Source organism: Hermetia illucens, chromosome 3, assembly GCF_905115235.1.
Source record: "Hermetia illucens chromosome 3, iHerIll2.2.curated.20191125, whole genome shotgun sequence".
Taxonomy (NCBI): Eukaryota; Metazoa; Arthropoda; class Insecta; order Diptera; family Stratiomyidae; genus Hermetia; species Hermetia illucens.
The window spans coordinates 32,112,271-32,130,563 of record NC_051851.1 but is presented as its reverse complement, the minus strand read 5'-3'; the positions used below and the strand labels follow the sequence as shown (position 1 = coordinate 32,130,563).

Here is an 18,293-nt window from a genome sequence, read left to right as displayed (position 1 = left end):
TATTAATGCCGTAGTTCTAAAATATAAATGCGTGATTCACGGAGTATCCATTATCACATTCTCTCTTTATTCAAGTTATGGACAGTCCAGAGGTAGTTACAACAATTACTTTGCATTTGCTTATTATCGCTCTTAAGTCATAAAATCATGAAATGCGGTTATTTTGTCCGGAGTATGAGACTTCCGACTGTGTAATATTTTTAATGGATTTCTTCATCAAATGAGGAATGTCTGCGATTTCTGCAAAAAAATATTACTTTATGAATTCTTAAACAGTTATGTTAGTGAGATGAATGAAATGTTACTAATTTTTGTGTATAAAACGCATATCTTTAGTGTCACGGGTACCATGAAGTATCATATAATTGTTTATGCAAGGTTTTATCCCGTTCCTTACATCCATGGTAACGAAAAATTAGAAAACAAGCAGAAATTAATTTATAAAAAAATGTGGAAATGCTAGAACAATCGAGAAAACTAAGTGAAATTCAATTTTGGTATAGTACAGCTGTAGCCTGTTTGCTTGCATGGACCAAAAAATACTGTAAAAGTAAATTTTATATAGGCTACTTGCTCAGAAAAATAGCTCCTCCTCTCTCTCTAAATATCATCCAACATTTAATCATATTTTTGGGCAACGAAAGGAGCCTAGGACTGGACTGAAAACCCAATGATTGTCCCAGGAACGAACTGGGAATAACGATTTACGTATTTTCTCATTGAATGTGCGGACCATACAGAGAGCATACGATGCTCAACAATTAACCGACAATCTGTCCGTATATAAGATTGATATAATTGTGTTAGAAGATATCTGTTGGAATACATTTTGTACAAGAAAGGAATCAAAAATACTAGTTGCCACCTAGTAATCCGTTTGCTGGGAGTCGAAAAATAAGACTTGCTGTTATTGAATTTGGAAACATAAGCAAACAGCGAAGAGAGAGATTGCAGAGTCCAAGAAGAACACCTACAGGACAGTGGACAAACCCTCAAAGCCTGCCTCAGGTATGGTATCAAAACATACTGGTAGATTTTAATAATCAAGTAGGGAAGGAGGTGGTCGTATCGAGGCGAAATGTCAATAGCAATAGCTTTCATGAGTGTACCAATAACAACGAACAGCGGATCATCCAACTAGCAATAAGTGGAGCATCCAACTGGATGTTGGGAGTGCCTCATTTGTGGAAAAAGGAATCTACACACAAATGTCGATCTCTCTAGACGGGATCACTTTCAATTAAATTGGCCATGAGTTAATCCAACGCCATTATCTCTCAGTCTTGATGAATGTCGGATAATATAGGGGGGAGGGGGGCAATATAAACTTGGATTATCATCTCGTTAATATAGCCATCCGGACTCGAACAACAACACTACTTCAGATTCCCCTGACAATCAGGTGGGAATACACTGAAGCGACTCAAAATGAAGCCTGCGTAACACCTAAAAGGGGGAAATGGATGCCGCAATAACCACAAGCTGCAAAGTTGAAGAGTTTGATTGGTATGATTGTATGCATATCGGGCAATAAAGTATTCCTAAAGAACGTAGTAATGCACAGAGAATTATCGCAAACTCCGTTAGGCAGAGAACACACACCAGGCGCGGAAATTACATCAACAAATCAACAAGATAAAACCATATCACGAAGCTCATCCTGTCGAGGGAAAGAAAGAAATTTGCTATCGAACCGTGATATCGGCGCAATGGTTTGAATTTTTTGATGAATTGTTCAATACGGGCAAATGTTGCTGCCACCAATCATAGAAGAAATGGTTTACGCAATTAATCGGTTTAACAATAATAACTGACTCCACCTAATTTAAAGGATCGACCTTTCAATCCTCTAAGTGAGGTGAAGTCAGACCAAGAGTGCATCGATGAATGGAATTGAATTGTCTTTGGCAACCATTTGTCGAACAGATGGCTGCATGCTGGGGTGCTCTTTGCTGAGATGTGGGGGTTCATGTGTGCCATTCAGGACGGCGTGGTCGCCACCCGAGTTTATAAAAAGCTCATCATGAGGAAACGGGTGGAGAACAACCAGTGCTGAATGTGTAGTTCGGGTTAGAGACGTTGGACCATCTCCTTTCTGGATGTACGGTTATAGCATGTATGTAAGGTTATCTATCAAAACCTTGCATACAAGCATGGGCACATGTCCGGTTTACCGATATGAGCCGCAGGCAGTACTTGATAGTTCTGCTTGCAGCATGTATTGGGACCGGCAAGTTCTGATTGATCGCCATACTCTACATAACAAGCCTGACGTACTGTTAGTTGACAAGACGGGTCGCTCCGCGTATATAATTCATGTTGCTATCCCCCATAACAGCAACATCAAACGAAATTACGTGGAGAAGAAGGTGAACGATGAGCCACTGGCTCGGGAAATTAAAGAAATTTGGCGTCTCGAGCGGGTGGTTGTAGTTCCCATAATATTTTCAGCTACAGATATTGTATCTAAATCCCTCCCGACTTCCCTTGATGTCCTGGGACTTTCACACAGTCTGGTTCAAACCATGCAGAAGTACACCATCCTGCATACTTGCTCGATGTTGCGGGGAGTTCCCGATGGATTCTCCCATTTACCTACCATCGACCATCTGCCAGGATTGTGATAACTCGGAAATAATAATAAACAGTGCAGTTGTCGGTAACGGAAGCGAAAGAATACTGGGGTGGACTTTGGGGGTTACCCGCCCAGCATGCTGAGTGGATCATCGCCGAAGGCACCCGCCATGCCAATACGCCTGGCATGAATTTTGCGGATGTTACTGAAGAGGAAATTCGACGAGCCATAAACAGCTCGAGGAACTGGAGGGGCCCAGGTCTGGAATTTCTGGTATAAGAAATTTACCAGCTTACACAGTCGGTTGGCACACAACATAAATCAGGAAACAAAACCTTAAAAGGAGTTCCCTTTCTAAAAAAAAACTGAGAGCCAGATTGCTAAAGAGAAAAGCAAGAAAATGTACCGCCGGATAGAGACTCTTAAAAAGTGAATTCACTAAAGTGCTGGAAGAAGATCCACGTGCTATTTTTAAGGTTTTGTGTAAAACAAAACATTTTTTTAGTAGTAGTAGTTTTGAGTACTTTCCAAACCTGGACTTAGTTTAGTTCATGCACAATAGGGGACGGCGGGTTCTGAAAAGTGGTCATTTCTTTGACGGACCCAGTCTCAGAACCCCCCCAAACGAAAAATCTCAAAAAAATCACGAAGTTGCCACTATACGGTGCCTGGGCTCCGAAATATTTTTCATACCGGTATTTTTTCAAATAAAGTTAATAATAGTAGTATATAGTATATTACTACAATTTTTAGCACTTGACTGCAAAACTCCCCTTTAGCTCGTCCTAGAGTGATGAAATGTAACAATATAGGCTGCAATAGAGAGCATCATCCTACCAAGTTTGGTGGAAATCGCACAATTACTAACAAAGTTATAATAGGTCAAAGTTGTCGTTCCAGTGCAAATTCTAAGACTGAATGTCAGTAGTACGCGAAAGTGAATATTCTGACATAATATATGCATATACATTACGTGCTAGATACTAATGGGACACATGTCCCCTCAAATCGGTATCTATGTGTGTATACTGTCTGCTGATATCATATCCGCGGCAAATACACGCTGTAACACATCCATGTTTACGCATTGTCAAAGACACATTGCCAGAAGCTGTCAGTAAGTGATCATATTAAAGTTCTTTTTCATAGAATAGAGTATCGTGGACGGACGTATTTTGATGATTTTTTTTTGTTCTTTATTGAACAAGAAGATATTTTTAATTTTCAGCTACATATCATCAACTAATTAGTCTTTTTACCGATTTTTTGCTCGAACAAAAACGTTCAGTGGCTTTGTTGTTTTGATTTTTTTTGGTGCATGCAAATCATTGGATAATTGAGGCAAGGAGGGAACATGACAACAAATTTGGCACAAACTTGCTCTGGCTTTGTTCACTCTATAAATTGAGGTAATGCTATTTGTATACCTTTTTTTTAAATATATATCAAAATCAAGAAAACTGTATACAAGAGGAGCAAATCCAGGGGCAAAAGGGCACGGAATGTTACGACGTAGGTAACTGGCCCGTAGGACCCATGTGGTTAATAGATTTGTGTGCCGATGGCGCTTAGATAGTTTTGTTGGGTATTATATGAAAATGGAAATTGTTGTATATATATCTGTTTGTGATCGATAGACCCCGAAACCGTTCTGCCGATCATTGTGAAAATTGGCACATGTGTATATTATTCAATGGCGAAGTTTTTATACGTTGCTGTAATCCACTACCAGACGACGCTGCAAAGGATGAATTTCTACACCTAGACCCGATCGTCATGAAAATTGGTATATATTATAGCATTATCCCTCGGTCCTTTTCACACACGGATTTATTTAGAGTATTCAATCATGGTCTCGCCGGGATTAACAGCCAAGGGTTACACTAAGTGCATGCATGAGATGTCTATTTAATACCTTTGCCGCAATTAAGGGGTACGATGACCGAATTGTGCAGCGAAACTCTATACTAGAACCTAAATGGAGCTCTGCTGGCGATATGGACACAACCACCTTGAAATTACCGCAAGATGGTAAACCCAGTTCCGACAGTACTAGATAATCTCCGGTAAGCTTCGTGGCGAGAACCACTTTAGTTAAGCCCACTGCAGATTTGGATTTGTTCGCCCTTCATGAGCATGTGAGAACGAAGCACACGAAGAACATCGGCAGTTTTTGCAAATATTTTTAGGCAGCACTTCGTCTGCCGGGTTCAGCTAGTGTTTTTATATAAGAAATAAACAAAACCTTCCATACTTAAAGCGTCCAGCTTTCGCTTTCCTGACTTGTTAATTTTTCCAAGGTTGAGCCAACATATTGGCAAATTTTGCAAGTCGGAAAAATGGAAATGTCTGAATTGCGGCACGGAAAGTTAGACCAAAAAATACCTGTTGTGATGTACATAATTCCAAGAATCATCATTATTCAAGTGACAGAACTCTATTTATAAAAACTCACAAGCTTATGTATGATAAATAGAATTCTTAGGAGTAACCACTCACTCTCCCAAACAGTAAAAAATATTTCCTAAAGAGAGAGCTCCTATGAAAAATTACTCAGTTTTTGACAAACTAGCTTACTTTATTGTATTTAAGTATCAGACGGCTTTGATGAAGTCGCTATTGGCTTCAATAAAGAAATTATGATATTATCCTTGCCGGAACCATCAACATTAACGCCAATATACCAATGCCCTCTGTCTATGTACATCCTATTGATATAAAAAAATGTAAGCAAACGCTCTCCGGACGTTTCTTTTTCCTAGACAATAGGCAGACTATGTATCATATAATGCCAGCGCTTTGTGCAATGACGACTCCGACATCAGCAATACAGCGGCGACTTTACAAGCTCTTATGCCTTAAATGCAAAAAGTTGGCAGATATTCGCCACTTTTACGATTTGTTTAAAAATTCTGCTCTCATAGTTGACAATAATAAAGTTTGATGTTAATTTCGGAAATTTTAAGCTAAAAATCTACTAAGATTTTAAAGTAACATTACCCATCTAAGTTGAAATATTATGATACTATGATGGGAAATAAAAATATATGTATATTCATAAATTCCTAGAGGGATGTTCATAAAAATATATACTAAGTGAAAACTACGATCGCCAAATGAGATCAAATGATTTGAATGAACCCAGGTTTAACCTTCAAATCTATCGGCACTTTTCAGATAGATTACAACCGAACCACACAAATTTCAACTGAATGAAACCAATTTTTTAATAAAAAAATATGAGTATTTTGCATTACTTTGTCAAAAGCACGACCGCCGAGATGGCGAACAATGTGTTCCTAATTGTATTTGAGGTTCACTATTAAATACCCAAATGCAGCGTTCAGACCCTATATCAAACCTGAGCACAAAAAAGCGAAAAGAGTAACACAGGGCAAAATAAAACCAATTTCATGCAAAACAGTATCCAAAATTTTAGAGTAGTTTTAGACCAATTTTCTATGATAACGTAGAAAGCTTCGAAACATCTATGGTACTTACGATTTAGATTCTTCTTCGGGAAAGCTTCTGAAAATAACAAAAATAGAAAATTTAAAAAGCGAAAAAAATTACACAACTTTTACGTTCTTACTTTTTGGATTCATCCGAACGCATTGTCATCGTTGCTATTTCAAAAATTCCGATAAATACACACAAAAGCAATGGCCCAAATATTGCACCTTGCCATCCAATCCAGTACATTCCGCCAGCTATTGCCAAGCCCGTCAAATAAGGATGACCACCACTGAAATGATTTCAAAAACAATGTTATATCACTGCTTACTAAAAAATCTTCTGCAAATATTACCCTTTCATTTCAGCATAAATTTCCTGCTCAACATGAGGTGGTACCAAAAACTGTAACAGGAACAATACTAGCCCAACATAGAAACGATCTTGAGCTAGCCAAAGTTCCAGAAACGCAGGCAACGCACACCAGTAACTTCCCAAGAATGGTGCCGCTGACAAGAATGCTGCTAGAACGGATGGCAAAAATACAATTCGTGCTCCGCAAATTGTATGAATCCACCACGTGAAAAGCCCTTGGAACATGGCTGATTTGAACATAGAAATGAGGACACCGGAAATCGAAGCCTCCAAAGCATCAGCAATTTTCGATCCGGATGAGATTCCCATATAATTTGCAACCTGAAGAGGGGCGTACTTCTCGTTGCTACTGCTCAGTAGGTAGAATAAAGCGGTGAAGAAGACAATCTGAAATTTGGTTGACAAAATATCTAAATATCTTGTAATTAATCTTTAATTTAAAGTAATTGCTTTTGGATAGGACAATATATAAAAGTTTGCGACCCCCCCCCCTATTCATACAAAACTGATTTCATGTCTAGATGAGGTTGTAAACTTATATGCGTTGTCCCTATCAGGGAGCTATGCTTCGTTTTGTCAGTACCTTTTTATCGCCATATGTCATTAGGCAAGCACATATCAAAAAGTATAATTTTTCCTTCTTCACTTCACTACTTCATGTAGTATAAGTAAGGTATAAGTCGATTTTCCGAGGTAGTTTGTTAACGTCCTTTAATTTGAAGAAAACTGTTACTGAAAGCAATATATTGCTGGAATCGCTTACGGTGGACATAATTTAGTCGCCAAACCTTGTGAACGCTGATTCAAAACAGTGGTTTCAAAAAAGAAGAACAGATACCAAACTAAGTCTATGTAAAACGCAATAGCAACTTGCAGAAACCTTAAAAGCTTGTCAATTTTTTTTCGAAGCGCTTACATATAAAAAAAAGTCTTGGGAAGACAAAATTTAGGAAATTATACCTCAAGGCGCAGAGAGAAGTTTATTCAAGCAACAGAGGAATAAACTTATCACCGGAGATGATAAAAGGATACATTTTGTAATTCTGACCATTGAATTGGATGATCAAAGCCGATCGATGGAAAGAAGTGGTTATTGTACGACTTTTGGGATCAGAAAAGTGTGTTGAATAATAAACTGCTAAGACTAGACGTCACGGTAACCTGAAGAGATGGCAAAGTAATTTTGTTTCATGATTAATATTGGCCGCATATTATGGAATTCACTGAGCTAAGAAATTATTATGAATTAACGGAGACTCCCAATACAAAGGAAAAGGAAGCTTTCTATGAGCAAATAAATCTGATCAAGGAGAGGCTTCCTAAAGTTTATTCCATCGATGAATACCTACATTATCGTGGTGAGGGAGCTCAGTTTGGGAGATCTCCTAGGGAACCAGATATGAAACCTGAAGCTAAGAAATAATCAAAACTCTAAACCAAGGTGTGACTACCGTGCCGGAGGCTAAATGGTCACAGTGGTTAAGATGCGACTGTGAACGGTGAATTCTGGATACCAGACGACCACCAATTTCAACTAGCGTTACCTCGACAAAAAGAAGCTCTGCTGAGATTGATTAACTTTGCTCGGTAAAGCAAAGGCCAATTATGACAATAAAACAGATTATCGATGATGGAGACCCCGAGCGGAAAATCAGTTTTTCCACTCGTTCAATTGAGGCCCAATTCAATTGGGACTCCGTCCTTGCTGGACTAGCAGAAGCAGGCTCAACCCTGGGCACAAGTCGGCGCCACTTGCTGGATAAAAACCCTTCCCCACGAGTAACCACCTGCCTTCGGACAAAAAAAAATAGCCTACTGGCAAATCGTCTTCTGCCAAAACAATAATAATAATCGATCAAGGCCTTGAAGTATATTAGAGCACTTCATTCAAAACCGTAAAAGGTACAGTACACTGTAGGCGGCAAAATTGTCAGCTTTGCGCGCTCCCGAGATTATTACCCTGATTTGACTTAACTCAGATACTCATTCACAGCTGAGTCGACTGTTATCCGACATCCAGTTACGATAACAAATACCTCAAGCACCAGTGAGATTTGAACCGCGATCTTCCGCTTCGACAGCCCAGCGCTCTATCCACTTGAGCCATGCGGACACTTAAAACAATGCCTCCGGATAAATCACAACCCTCCGATTATGCTGAATTTGATGGTAAAGGAACATCCAGTTATGTATCGCTAAGGGTAAACCTAGGCGGTGGTAGTTTTTTGACGAACCAAGATCCTTAGCCCAAAGGGCAGCAAAGAGGACTCGGCTGGCGACGGCGAAGTAATTTTGCTCCGACATAAATCAATCCGATAGTAAGCGGTACGAACAACTTAAGAGGAAACTCGATAGGGGGATACCGTAAAATGTAATGTAAATTTAACGACTGAACTTTACTGACGAATGCACAGACGATTGGCTGAGGCAATACTGCTCCCCCCCCCCCCCCCCCCCCCCTCAACGATGTGTGGGAGGATAAGCTGCCATCATACTGGCTGGCACTAACTTCCAGATGAAGAGCGTAATGCGCTGAGGCCTTGGATCAACTTCGCTTCCCGAATAACCTCAATAACTCCACCTGGATGCCGCTAGCCGATAGACTTGGAACTTCCCTTACTATCGTTATTCCTGAACCGGATATTAAGAAGGTTCGGGAACAGACGACAAGACGCTCCTCAATAAAGCTCTAAAGTAGAGCATAACATCGGCTAAACGATGATGGGGCACTTTTTCGGAAAGACTAACTTTTCAAAGTTGACGCGGATCCTTATTAAAAAACGTAGGTAGCAGCTGGATAATCTATTTTTGCACAGCGGGATATACAGAGAAAGCGATAAAGAAGCCGAGAGACTGCACTTTGGTATGCAAAATAGTATCACTCGTCTGTCTCCCAGTCCGGATGGAATCATTTTCACTCTAGTAATCAAGGGAATGGATGTTCTGGGTCCACATACTCGAAATAAATAGCTCACATTTTATAACACGCCTATTATTACCTAGCGTGATATAAAGGAAATAATAACCCATCTACATTAAATAAAAAGCTTCCAACCGAACAGTCTAACCTCCAGTCTGATTAAAGGATTGGAAAGACTTGCATGAGTATTACACCAACCGTGGTTTCCGAAACTATCCTAAATTCGCCCCAATTCATTTGGGGGTGAAACGGAAAGCGATAGAAAACGCATATACGATACCATTGGCAGGTGGAAATGATACGATCATGCGTCCATCTGGAAATCCTTTGGCAAAAATCAAGTAGTTCTGATGCCAGCTGATCATATGGTTTTCAGATTTGTCTTTGAGAAAACATACTCTATTATAATCACTAAAAGGAAAGAATGGTCGAAAATAGCCATGAATCTTTTGGGATTACAGACTTAATAACCTTAATCAATTAGTCAGTCAGGGAAGATGGATCAGGCACAGGGAAACCCGATAATAGAACTGGTCTATCCAGGCGGAGATATATGCCATTTTATTGGCAGCAGAAGAATGTTTGCGGCGAAAATAGCGGGGCTGACGCATTTGAATCTGCTCCAACAATCGGGCAGCGTTATCTGCAGTAAATAACAACAAAGCGGCGTGATGGATAATTTGCTCAGCCATATAAAAGGGAAACATGGTTTAAGGACGATAATGATAAAGATGAGAGATTTCTGGTTTTCTCCGGCTTCCACCGCTTCATCTTTGGCAACACAATATGGCAGACTGCGCTATGCCATAGAGTCTATTGAGTTTCAGATCGACCACATCGCGGTCAGCAGAAGACTTAAAGAGTTATATTCTGGATCTGCGTAACAAGAGAGAAGTCCAACTTGATGGCTACTTGTGTTCTGTGTCCGCATCTATTCGCAGGGGTGGAGAACCTCGACCCCCACTCCTCCTCAAGTTCAAAATGCTTACTAAGCAGAATCAAACTCAGAATAAATACTAACAAAAATAAGTTTCTTCGTATGACGAATCATCATACTTTTACTATTTGTTCCGCCGAGAAGGGGCCGAAAGGGGGGTTCCGTTTGGGACCGGAATTGTCTCGGTGGCCCATAGTAGAGAAACTTGACCAAAGCAGGATTAATTATGGAATGTCAGATAAGTCCCATGACCTTCACCCTGGCACAGTGTTTTATTTCTTTTGACCCTGAACGCAGGCGCTGTACTCTTTATATATCTGAAAACCTTTTTTTCTGCTGATGCTGACATCCAACTTAATTTCGCTCGACGTATTAACAGCGCTAGGCCCGCTTTAATTATGTTATCTACAATTTGGAAATGCAGATATTTCAACACCAACAGTTGAAATTGTCATAGGCTAAAGTTCTTTCTGTGCTGCTATATTAGAGTTGTACATGGAAAGTGACCGTCATTGTTACTGAACAACTCCAAAGCTTTGTTAACAATTGTCTCCCTTGTGTCATCGCGGTACTCTGACCCGACACAATCTCGAACGAAGAACTACATCGGCGCGCGAACGCGGTGAACGTGCTCATTAGAAAGCGCAAGTGGCAGTGTATAGGTCACAATCTAGGAGTACAATAGAATCGACTATTCCGGAAGAGGCAGGCAGGGGTGGTGCGCATTTAAGGGATAATGGCAAACATACAACTATCTCGGATTTGGATGACACCTTCTAGTGGCATTTTATCAGATACCTATTTGGCAAAATTGACTAAAACCTGATAGATTCAAATACCGCCGAACAAAAATTGAAAAATAGGCCTCACATGTAAAAATAAAAACCAAGTGATGCCTTGGCATAAGAGCAATGCGAACAAACTCTTAATTATAGACGCAAAGCCTTTATTATATATAATATGCACATATCTAGCCGAAAATAGGCATGCAATGCATCCTATTTGTATTTTTATAATTTTTGTCTTGATTACAAATAAGTGGTTTGCGCTCGAGAGTATGAGAGACAGTTGTTTCCCCCAACTAGTGCAGTCCGCCAGTAAGTTAATGGGGATTTAGGACTGACCCAATCGATAAACAAAAATAGTTATTGCCTTTAAGAATCAATAGAGGGGAATGAGCAACATCTGCTTCTTTTTTCCATTATGCTGCTTGACTGGTGACTCTCAGACTAAATTCCACTGAAAGACCCATTTTTTTTTTGTAAAGAAATATTAAAGAAACAAAACCAAAATCAGTTTTTGCCAACGCAGGCACAGTTTTTAACATGATAGGGGTTCAGTGCCTGCTTGGAGTTAATATCTTCCTAGCAATATTTATGTGCATTACTCATTGCCCAAAAGCAGTCAACTTAAAAATTTGAAAAGTAGAGGGAAAATGCCATTCGCAATAAGTAAAATAAAATGTCAAACAAATAAATATACTAAAATTGAAAAAGTTAATGATAAGGATCACTTTTCTGGGATGGGCCGCAAAAACTCCTCATATTGTGCTATCAAAATACAGTTGAAATTACCATATCTAGGAAGAACTCCACAAACGCCTGTCCGCCCGACAGCACCAACGAAAAGATCTCTCCAGTGAATGACATGATCATCGAAATATTCGCGCGAATTATATGCCAAACTGATTCTGCTACTTCCAAAATGGTATTCGCGTTGCTTTTTGCCCAACCAAGGAGGCCCTGTTTTGCCACTAAAACTAGCTCTTTAAAATGTCCTTAATTAAAAACCGTATTATTGTGTTAGACTTTCATGCAGCAGCAGGACGTTCACCAAATGGATAATGAAATAATAAAATAAATAAATGAATAAACAGCACTAACTGCTTTAGAATGTAGTCCATTCTTCGCTTTTTATTGAGCGTTCTTTTCTAGAGAAATAGAATTTTTTCAGTTGAAGCAAATGCTGTTACTGTTTGCTTTTCTAGTTATGACTTCGTGAAAGTCCTGAAACAAGTCTTATGTTCTAAGTGAACTATTTATGGGTGCAATATAGACTTCAAGTAAGTCAGACATTGAAGATATTTTACATAAAGAACTCAAGACAAGAGTAATCAATTGAATTTCAATGTTTGTAGGATAGTGCTATGGTTTTAATGCCAATTGAATCAAACTTATAGGTTACTCGTTTAGAAAAAAAGATTGTGTTAATGTTGGGTTATATAACTTTCTAATGATATCATGCAAGTTGGATCAAATCAAATATAATAAAATAATGAAGAAAAGTCACTGACAACATTCTTACTCTTGCGTTGAGTTTTTTAATTTGTCTAGAAAATAGGATAGAAATGTAGAATCTTTCCAAATTGGAAAGTTTGTGGTATTCTCAAGTCCGCCACCACCAAATTTAAAGTTCAATAATATGTGGGTCCACACGTAAGTGCGTTCGATATCAGCACATTTGACAAATGATTGTTTTCATGCATTGAATTAGTAACGCGAAGTTTTTTGTAAAGCAATTAGTTCTAAAATTAACAAACCAATATTGAAAATCTCGAAAACTTACCAGGATTATCGACGATTTCACCCAATGTGCTTTTTAACGCATCCGTCGAAACTCTTGGGCCAAAAGTATCTGATTTGTTAATATCAATCCAATATTGGATGAAACGATCCCAAACGTTTAATATTTGCATTTTTAGTTTGCTCCCATGCACAGGATCTGCCTCTTTAAGCCAATCATCAATGTATTGCTCTAACCGCCGCCGTCCGTAATGATGGGCATTATCTAAGGCATCATCAATTGATGACTGGATATTTTCTGGCAACACGTCAATTAACCCCGGATGATCTGTTATCGTTTTATTGATCAAATCCTTGCCAAGATAAGCTACCTCTATTGTCTCCGAATAGATGTTCACACAAATAAATACACTAGCAAATAAAACTATCAAAATCATAAGAATAATCATGAGAGTCGATGTGACTAGATCTACGGATGATTTCAATGAGCTGCGGATCCACGTTTGAATTTTGTAATTCAATTCTAACAACCCGGGTAGACAAAGTGGCAATACCGCTGTGTGATGATTGAATGCCCAGACTTTAATCTCATTCCAAATGTTAGATATTCGAGATTCAATGAATTGCCAAGCTCCTGTGAACTTTCCAAGTGTATTGAATAAATGCACACACAATGGAATCGCTGCGAGTATAAACATCCAAACGTTGCGATATAAGAAAGTCGCTATACAGGCATAAAAAAGCATTTTGAAGTAAATGTTGCTCATGTTTTCGGGATTTTCAGCCTCCTCTGTGATTTCAACCCCACCCGTTGCATCATGATCGTGGCTCTCCTCGAAAGGATCTTCTGTACTCGAATTGCCGTCAATATTCGTAATGTTTTCATTGTTACGCTGGTAAACTGCTGACACATAACTCGCGTAAGACTGACTATCTAACAGTTTGGAAAATCGCTGGATTATATCATGACTATCACGGCGAGGTTGTCGTAAGTAAAGAAATATCGCAACGCCAGCGTATGCTATTACGGCCATGAAGGCTGGGACTTGTAAAGCGCCCAAGAAGCTGCACGCATATCCTACGAGGAAAATCCAAATTGACTGGCCGGCGAGTAAGAAGTATTGGGAGTTTTCCGCACGCCATAGAAAATATACAGTGGTGAGGTATATCGCTATGATTGTAATGAGCTGAAAAGAAAAGAAAAGCCTTTTGTAAAAAAGAATAGTTTAAAAGATAAAATATTAGCACCAAATATATGGTGGATTATCGCATTTTAGAGAAAGAAGTATAATCTAGCAGTCCTAACTCAGAAAAAATCTGTTGTTCCTGCTAAAAGCCTATCACTTTCACCTTTTAATTGTAAAAGATGGAATGAGAATGAGAGAGACATTTAAGGTTTTGATGGATAATCTTACATACAGCATGATGCGTGGTGATGTATTGCACCGGTGCCATAACAGTACAGCCAGAAATGAGATGGTCCAACGTCTCTAGCGCCGAACCACACATTCTGCACTAGTCGTCCTCCACCCGTTCTTTCATGATGAGCTTTTTATAAGCTTGGGTGGCGACTACGCCGTCCTGAATGGTACACATGAACCCCTCCGTCTCAGCAAAGAGCTCCCCAGCACACAGCCATCTGTTCAACAAATGCAAATCGACAAATGGCTGCCAAAGACAATTCACGTGTTTACCGTTCATTGCCTTCGACTTCCATTCATCGATCCGCTCTTGGTCCGACTTCACCCCACTCAGAGGATTGAAAGATCGATCCTTCAAGTTAAGTGGAGTCAGCCCACAGTCTGCCTTACAGACAGACGCATGCAAGGGACTCGCCTGCTCTTTGTTGTAAAAATAAGCGCGCAGCGAGTCGACTTGGCGATGATGTTGTGCCGTCACGTCAACCACGCCCCTACCTCCGATGTCACGAGGCAGGTTCATCCGCTCCACGGCAGACTTTGGATGATGCATTCGGACATAGTTGTCCGTATCCGCCGCTGGACGTTTTCCAGATCGGTCTTCGTCCACGTCAATATTCCGAATGTATAAGCCAGGCTGTCGTACGGAAGGTCGTGGTTCAAATCTCGCTGGTGACAGCGGAATTTGTATCGTGATTTGACGTCGGATACCAGTCGACTCAGCTGTGAATGAGTACCTGAGTCAAATCAGGGTAATAATCTCAGGCGAGCGCAATGCTGACCACATTGCCTCCTAGTGTACCGTTACGGTCTTGAATGAAGTGCTCTAACACACTTCAAGGCCCTGATCCAATATGGATTGTTGCGCCAACGATTATTATTATTATTATAAGCCAGTGAAGGAATAGCGAATACATTCAACGCACTTATTTTATTCTTCCCCGAGAGATGCGATTTCAGCACCAGCTTTACACGTCGCAGGAATTGGGACAGCAGAGCATCCTTCAGATCACCAACTCGAGCATGGGTTCCTTGTAGGATTCCTAGGTACTTGTAGAAGTCTGCCTCGTTCATAGCTTCGATGTGGAGGTCACCAATACTATGTCCGGCATGCGGCTCGTGATGACCTTTGCGGATGGCTTGGATTCGACACTTGTCTAATCTAAACTCCATCCGAATATCACGGCTGAACATGTCTATTATTCGCAACAGACTTCTAAGATGGTTGTCAGTACCAGCATACAGCTTGATGTCATCTAAGTACATCAAGTGCGTCAGTTCGCACTTAGCACGTAGGACATACTGTATTGCAGCCATGAAAGGGGGTTCAGTGCCCCGGACAGCCAATCGCGTGGAATTTACTGTAAGACCGTAGCGACCCTGTACTCGATATTAAGTAGGGTCTTAACACCGCCGTGCAATGCGAAAGCTGAAGCCGCTACTATATGTTAACCACGTAAAAAACGTAGCTGACGTGCCGAAAGAAGTCGAATCCTGCACGCATGACCTAATTAGGACGGACATCTCCCGAAGGTCACTGCCGCCAACTTACAAGGGCCTTCTCGAAGTCCTCGAGCGAAGCCAACACCATTTTAGCCTCGTCGTCAGAGGAATGATCAAGATCTTCCTGGCCTGGGCAAAACCTTAATTCCCGGAGGAAAGCGCAGCTAAACTGATAGAGCCGCGCATCTGGTTCCACGCTGAAACCCCCTTTAGTTACAGCTGGGGGTGGCGTGTTATGTGAGAATGACCAACTTGCGTTTCGAACGCACACAATTGCAATGACAGCAAAAATTGTTTTTTTAAGTCAAGAAGTCAGCGGGGAAGAGAAAAGTCGGGAGATTGCTCATCATAATAAAAGTGCTCGATATACTAATGAAAATAAAGTTTACTGTTCCATGGAAATCTCTCATCTTCATTAATTAAAGTAAAAATTTGTCTTTGACACGAATTGACGCTTCCATTATTAATGAATGATATGAATTTGTAGAGGTTGGTAAGCAAATAATCGGTCTTGTGTCTGCAGGGTCGTGCACCGTGTCCCTTTTAGGGATAGGGTAGATAATCCCTGCAGTGCGGAAAGGTGGAAATTCCTCTGACTGACTCGTCCGAGCTCCACACCAGGTTAGCGAAACTCACCACGGCTGGAAACTCACCCGCCTACCTGTTGACGGCAGGTTAACAGCTGCGAGGCAGACTCGAATAGTCAGGCAGACTCGAATAGTCAGGCAGACTCGAATAGCCACGCGTCGGGGACCTCATGAATCCTGCAGTTTGCTGGTATCACAGTATCTTCGCCGACAAAGCAAAGAAGTGCCAGCCGGTGCACGTTCCTGGCTTCGAAAAACTGAACTCGTTCGGAGCTCCAGAGGTGGCTACCGAGAACGGAACTCCACGCCGCTTAACAATATACGATTCCTTGAGCAAGCGCCATTATCTATGCAGTCGACGCAGGCACAGATGTATCAGTTCTCCCGTAATCGCCAAATCACAATTCCATGGTCTACAGAGGCCATTCAGGCATTCAAGCTAGCCAAACGACAACTGGCGGACGCTACACTCCTGGTAATCCCCCAATCAGGTGCACCCCTGGCCGTTTTCGTCGATGCCTCAGACATCGCGATATGTGCTGCCCTTCACTAAAAGGTGAACCAAATATAATAGCCGTTGAGCTTTTTTTCTAAGAATACAGCACAACAGAACTACAACACCTACGATAGTGAGCTATTAGCCTCATACATGGCAATAAAATACTTCCGATACTCGCTAGAAGGCAGGCCGTTCACAGTGTTCACTAACCACGAGCCTCTTACGTTTGCTTTTAAGTAGCAGCCCGACAAAGCGTCCCCTCGCCAACTCCGGCACCTAAACTTCATAAGCCAGTTTACTTCGAATATCCAATACGTGTCCGGCAAAGACAATGTCGTTGCAGACGCTTTCTCACGCGTTTCAGAGGTTCAAATCCCTGCCACGGTCGATTTTGCGGCAATCGCCGAGGCATAGAAAGATGATGTAATGCTTCAGAAAGCCAACTCAACTTTGTTACCTCTCTCATGCGTGAAGCTGACGAAGGATGGGTCTCCTGACCGAGCGATAGCTTCCTTCAAAGTGACATATCCTCCCGACTTCGATGTTATCGACCATTCTTCCTTTTGACTACAGGGGGTCTTCGTCAAGCCTAATCAGAGGACTAAGCTTCGTGAAAATGTTCGGCCCGTCCGCCTACCTTGCCGAACTTAAATGATTCCGCCTACTTTACACTCTTTTATCAAAATGTAAGGGATCTAAGCACCAAGCTGTCGGATTTCAAACTGTCTGCCTTAGCATTCCAACATCATCTGCATTTCTGAAACCTGGCTGGATGATAGGATTTTAGATTCTGAGCTCCTCGAAGTTTACTTTGTCTTTCGTTGTGACAGAGACTGCGCTGCGCTTGGCAAGACAGCTGGCGGTGGTGTAGCTGTTAAGTTCGAAATCATCTTTTTCTCCTCCTCCTCCACCTACGAGTCATTCCGCCAAACGTATGCCCCTTTATCATATCTTGTGTATATTTTCCCTGCATCAACCCGCCTTCTCTGTAAGAGGATTTCTTCGACAGATTATCAGAGGTCCTAATCGTTTTGTTTCCCATGCTCTCCTGGCCGTTCCTCTCTCCCTAATAACTACCCCAGCCTTCCCTTCCTCTATCCACTTTCATGTACACATGTGGCGCCTTCCAGTTTAACCTTTCTAGAAACCATTTAGATCGCATTCTTGACCTTGTCCTCTCTAACCTTCCTGTGCGTTGCCTTTCCCAATCCCTTCATGCCCCGTCTTACGTTGCCCCTGACGCTCATCATCCTCCATTCGAGTACGATGCACAGATATCCCGACTCGACTCTTCTGTCGCTTGCAAGCCTACCAAGTTCAACTTTCGTAACGCGAACTATGAAGGTCTGAACTCAGCCCTGGCGGCAATCAACTAGGTTCCCCTCCTCTCTCCATTAACGTGCGACCAAGCACTCAAAACCTTCTATGCCATTTTATCTGATCTTCTTCCTTGTTACGTTCCCTCTTCTCCTAAGTGTTTACGCTCTTACCCCGTCTAGTTCAC

The 18,293-nt window shown here is 41.1% G+C and overlaps 1 protein-coding gene across 6 annotated transcripts in view; it reads right to left on the bottom strand.

The window, feature by feature from the left end:
- LOC119653170 (transmembrane protein 245) overlaps nucleotides 1-18,293 on the bottom strand; it is a 51,743-nt gene that overhangs the window by 31,010 nt on the left and 2,440 nt on the right. For 3 of the 6 annotated variants that reach the window (XM_038057717.1, XM_038057711.1, XM_038057712.1), the window contains exons 3-7: nucleotides 12,826-13,969; nucleotides 11,835-12,037; nucleotides 6,384-6,790; nucleotides 6,168-6,320; nucleotides 6,077-6,103 (exon numbers count right to left, since the gene is read on the bottom strand). In XM_038057717.1, coding sequence (XP_037913645.1) covers nucleotides 6,077-6,103; nucleotides 6,168-6,320; nucleotides 6,384-6,790; nucleotides 11,835-12,037; nucleotides 12,826-13,969 — 1,934 coding nt within the window. Of the gene's footprint in view, nucleotides 1-35; nucleotides 241-6,076; nucleotides 6,104-6,167; nucleotides 6,321-6,383; nucleotides 6,791-11,834; nucleotides 12,038-12,825; nucleotides 13,970-18,293 lie in introns of those variants that run through there. The other 3 variants (XM_038057716.1, XM_038057713.1, XM_038057715.1) reach the window with 3 other exon arrangements.